The sequence below is a fragment of the Vitis riparia genome, chromosome 17 (genome assembly GCF_004353265.1).
Source record: "Vitis riparia cultivar Riparia Gloire de Montpellier isolate 1030 chromosome 17, EGFV_Vit.rip_1.0, whole genome shotgun sequence".
In the NCBI taxonomy this organism is placed as follows: Eukaryota; Viridiplantae; Streptophyta; class Magnoliopsida; order Vitales; family Vitaceae; genus Vitis; species Vitis riparia.
In genome coordinates, this window is record NC_048447.1 from 11,670,895 (window position 1) to 11,675,328 (window position 4,434).

The 4,434-nt window shown below is 42.9% G+C and overlaps 1 protein-coding gene across 1 annotated transcript; it reads right to left on the bottom strand.

Moving 5' to 3' along the window:
* Positions 1 to 1,234: 1,234 nt before the first annotated feature.
* Positions 1,235 to 3,786, bottom strand: LOC117904722 (flavonoid 3'-monooxygenase). The gene is made up of 3 exons (XM_034817477.1): positions 3,197 to 3,786; positions 2,310 to 2,762; positions 1,235 to 2,063 (listed from the first exon to the last, which is right to left on the bottom strand). The coding sequence occupies exons 1-3, from the start codon at positions 3,629 to 3,631 to the stop codon at positions 1,422 to 1,424; spliced, it is 1,530 nt and encodes a 509-aa protein (XP_034673368.1). The 5' UTR covers positions 3,632 to 3,786; the 3' UTR covers positions 1,235 to 1,421.
* Positions 3,787 to 4,434: the final 648 nt, after the last annotated feature.

Below are 4,434 nucleotides of genomic sequence, written 5' to 3' on the forward strand. Positions count from 1 at the left end.
GAGAGTATAAGAGTAATTGATAGGATTTTCTTTTTTTAGATAGAGTTAGGCAATGCATTAAATAACAAATTATATTTGATATTTAATAATAAATTATAAAAAAAGTTGTAATATTTAGATATATATATGAAATGCATGTGATTATTTTTCACCAACAAGTCATTTTTACCATTTTGATAAGTTTTTATAAATTTTTTTAATGATATATACTTTAAACATGTCAATTTTTTTATTGGGGTAAAATGTGGTTAGGTACCCAAAATGAAGAGTGGGTTCCGAAGAACAACCCATAAATCATATATACTACCTTTGACTTGGAATATGGTATTTTGTGAGGAGGCTGGTTGGTCAGATGACAGATGAAGCTACTCCTTGTTCAGCTTTCGTGCTTTTATTGGTCGTTGGTACACTCGCCGCCTTGCACGACTCTTTAGATTGTGATGCCTTCTTCCCCGGAAACTTGTGTTTGGGGCTGGTACTATCTAAATATTATGAGTTTGAAAACCTAACTTTTGATTTTTTAATATAATTATTCGGCTTCACGCACTTTGGGCGGAGCTATTTTTTAATATCCAATATGCCCTCCTCTTTTGCCAGGTCAATCTCCACACGTGGAAAAAAAAAGAAAAAAAAAGGGTCTTCTTCCATCTCCAGCATCACCTCCACTAGATGACCATAACTCCTCCCAAACTTCTTCACCTCCATTCTCGGCTGACACCGTTCAGACGGATACGCATTTGTGGTGCCGAATCGGATGTAGGAGGTGAGAGGAACCACTGGATACAAACGACACCAAAATTCTTTTCCCATCTTCCACTCCCTGGTTGCAGGCCTCGTCATAGGAAACAAACGGCTGAGACTTAATAAATTGGGAGAGAAAACATGCTAGTTGTAGGTGTGAGAAGTTGCGGGAGAGACATGAACGAAGATGGGGGGAGAGAGAGACTCGGAGAGGTTAGGTTTTTTCGGATTTGGGTTTCGAAAGAGAGCAGAGCAAATGGAAAAAATTAGGCAAAACGTTTTATGTTTTTTCGGAGGACATATTAGGTATTAAAAACCAGCTCAGCCGCATGAAACCCAAAATATTTTGGGTTCAATATTGAAAAATTAAAAATGGTAAAAATGGGTTTTGGTTTTCATAATATTTAGATATCAGCCCAAAACCTAACTTTCCCCCGATCACTGTTTGAGTTTTGGGGACATTATTCATTATATGACTTTCTAGTTTCTTCTCTTTTAAATTTTAAACCAACATATTGCATTATTAGATACCCCTTGAGAATCATCGTTTACAGTATTAACATGCAGGTGGTTGAGGGAAAACCCATCACAAAACTACTACACTCGCTCTCTAACATCATAATTATTCAGCCAAATCCATCATCAAGTCTTCTACTTTAATTATGGGCAAACAACCTCATTTACTTCCCGAAAACTTGGGGTGACAGCCTTGGCCGTGGGTGCACCATGAGTGGGGCGGCTCGTTGTAGGGTCAGCCCATATGCCTCATCCATGTTCAGCTTCTCCGCCACCTGGCCTTCCGGCAACTCCCAGTTGAACGCATGAACAAGCGTCGCGGTTAACAGGTGCACCATCCTCAGTCCCAAGCTCATCCCCGCGCATATTCTCCGGCCAGCCCCGAATGGAATCACTTCAAAATCATTCCCTCTCACGTCCGCATTTGGTCTTTCCCCTCCTGGGAGGAACCTGCTGGGCCTGAATTCTAGTGGCTTCTCCCACACCTCTGGGTCCCGCGCTATGGCCCACACGTTCACTAGAAGAGTGGCGTTTTTGGGGATGTGGTAGCCGTTGATCTCGCAGCTCTCCGCCGCCATCCGAGGGAGGGAGAGGGGCGTGGATGGGTGCAGGCGGAAAGTTTCCTTGATTATGGCTTGGAGATAGGTGAGTCGGGGCAGGTCCAAATCAGTTACAAGCCTGCCTCGGCCCACTACTGCGTCCAGCTCTTGTTGGGCTTGGGCCATCATTTCAGGGTGGCGAATGAGCTCTGCAATGGCCCACTCTACTGTGCTGGATGAGGTGTCAGTTCCAGCTGTGAACAAGTTCTGCCATGTCAACAGACGGTTTTCATCAATTTCAGGTACCAAATTACCACAAGAAGTAGACGAAACAGCGACAGATAATAATTCTTACTTTTACAAGTAAACAAAAATTTATTGTAATGTCCATATCAAACTTTATTTGGGAGATTTGACCCCATTAATAAATTAATTTATTTCTGGAAAAAATGTAAATAAATATAATTATTATTTTTTTAAAAGGAACGAAAGAAAATGGATAATGAGAGATACCAAGAGCAAGGCTTTGATCTCAACGTCGGTGAGCTTGCCTCCCTCACCGTCGGCATTATCCCTCACCGAGATCAACGTGCTGAGTAAGTCCACGTGACGCTCGGAACCAGCAGAGCCGCTGATCTTGTGCTCCTCCACGATGGCGCCCAGGAAAGCGTCAAACCGAGCATGGAGCTTCTTCATCTTGGCAGCTACGCCCTGCAGGTCCAGCCATTCCAGCGCCGGCACAAAGTCGCCGATGTTGAAAACTCCGGCCAGGACCATCAGCTCCACCACCATCTCTTTGAACTCGTCGGCCTTCGGATCTTCGCCCCCGCTGCCGTCGCCGAACACTCTCCTGCCTAACATCACCCGCCCTAGGGCGTTGGTAGTACACACGTTCAGCAGCTGCCCCAAGTTCACCGGCGTTTGACCCGCCCTCGCAAGTGCGCGCGTTAGCACCGAAACCTCCTCCTGTACGTCACATAAATTTTCATCTACTCATTATTTTTCTAATCATTAAAATTGGAAAAAGTCTCGCGTGAAAGCATGGACTTGTCAGTTCCGACAAGACACCACCTGCCGGAGGAACACAACTTTACTCAAAAAAAATCATTAAAAAAATAGTAATAATAAACTTGTGGAGCCGGGCCTTCTTCAAAAAGATGTGTAGTATTGAAAAGTAAGTTTGAAATACACAGAGAGTGGAGACTGCAAATACTCTGACAGGATTAGACAATGATGGTGAACACATGCTATTATTTTCTTAGATGTTTTTATGGAAAAATGAAATCTGTATAACCAGATCTTAATTTGCGATGAAATAATAGAAGCGATCAGGAAGAAAAAACGAAAAATGGATTAAAATTGAGAAAGCATTCATTTCTGAGAGAGATTAAGCTAGGTACCTCTCGGATATGGCGAAAATCATCCAAGGCTTTGCCGGAGAAGAGGTGGACGGAGCAAATCTTGCGGAGCATGCGCCACCGGGGGCCGTAGGGAGCGAACACCAGATCCTGATAGTTGTAAGCGATATGCTTGGCACCTGAATTCGGAGGCCTGCTGGAGAAATTAGCATCATGAGTTTTCAAGAACTTAGCGGCAACGGAGGCGGAGGCGGCCACCACGACGTCGACGAAGCCCATACGGAGATGCATGAGAGGGCCGTAGGTTTTAGCGAGCGCAGCAATGGAGTGGTGAGGGACGGGGCCCAGGTGCGGGAGGTTCCCCACAATCGGCCATGGCTTGGGCCCCGGAGGGAGGCGGACGGAGCGGCGCGTGAGGAAGTGGTAGAGGAGAACGCAGAAGAGAGCCGTGCAGAAAATCAGCGCCAGGGGATTCATGGCTTCTTGGCTTATCTCTGAGTGTCGGCTCCTGAATCCAGAGAGGAATATAAAGGGAGATTCGGGGTTAGCTAAATCAAAGATGGCAGGTACAAGTTCTGACTAAGAGCGTGCCCCGTGCGTGGTGTGGTAGCTGAAAACTGCACCACAAGAATGGTAGCTCCCCCCGGCCCTCACCATCAAATTTCCTATATTTGACTCGTCCCCTTTTTCCCTTTTTTTTAAATTACAAAATCAAATCCCTAAATTTGACTCGCCTTCCCTAACATGAAACCAAGAAAGGGAGAAGAATGACCCCCCTCATAAAATACAAATTTAATAATTAATTTAAAATATGAATATTCAAAAATAAGACTGAAATTGTGGAATAAAACAGATCAAGAAATTGGTTAATAGTCATTTTAGAGGTAGCATGTCATAAGTGACTGAATATGGTAGTTGCATTGCATATGCATTCAAACTTATTTAAAACTAATTTCATAATAAATAAATAAATAAATATTTTCCCAAGAAAGGAACATTAATTTGGTCCATGGCTGTATTAGAAGTAGAACATCTCATTTCCTTAGAAAGGAGGTTATTCTAGGGAACCCAGGGTGCATGCATGTATTAAATTATCTACTATATATTTCGTACCATATTTTTAATGTAGTTTAAAAAAAATATATTTTAATATTTGGAGAGAATTTTCCATATTTGGATGTGACTTTTTTCACTTAATAGTGATAAGGATGAAAAGAAAGTAGAAACCGAGCAACCGATCTTATAATTTGGATAAGCTTAGAGTATGTTAGGTAATGATT

Bases quoted from the DNA above. Each gene is read 5' to 3' on its own strand.
- LOC117904722 (XM_034817477.1), bottom strand. From the start codon at position 3,631: ATGAATCCCCTGGCGCTGATTTTCTGCACGGCTCTCTTCTGCGTTCTC. The intron at 2,763-3,196 runs GTACCTAGCTTA...TGTGACGTACAG, and splicing joins ATTTTCGCCATATCCGAGAG to GAGGAGGTTTCGGTGCTAAC. The intron at 2,064-2,309 runs GTATCTCTCATT...TTGACATGGCAG, and splicing joins AGATCAAAGCCTTGCTCTTG to AACTTGTTCACAGCTGGAAC.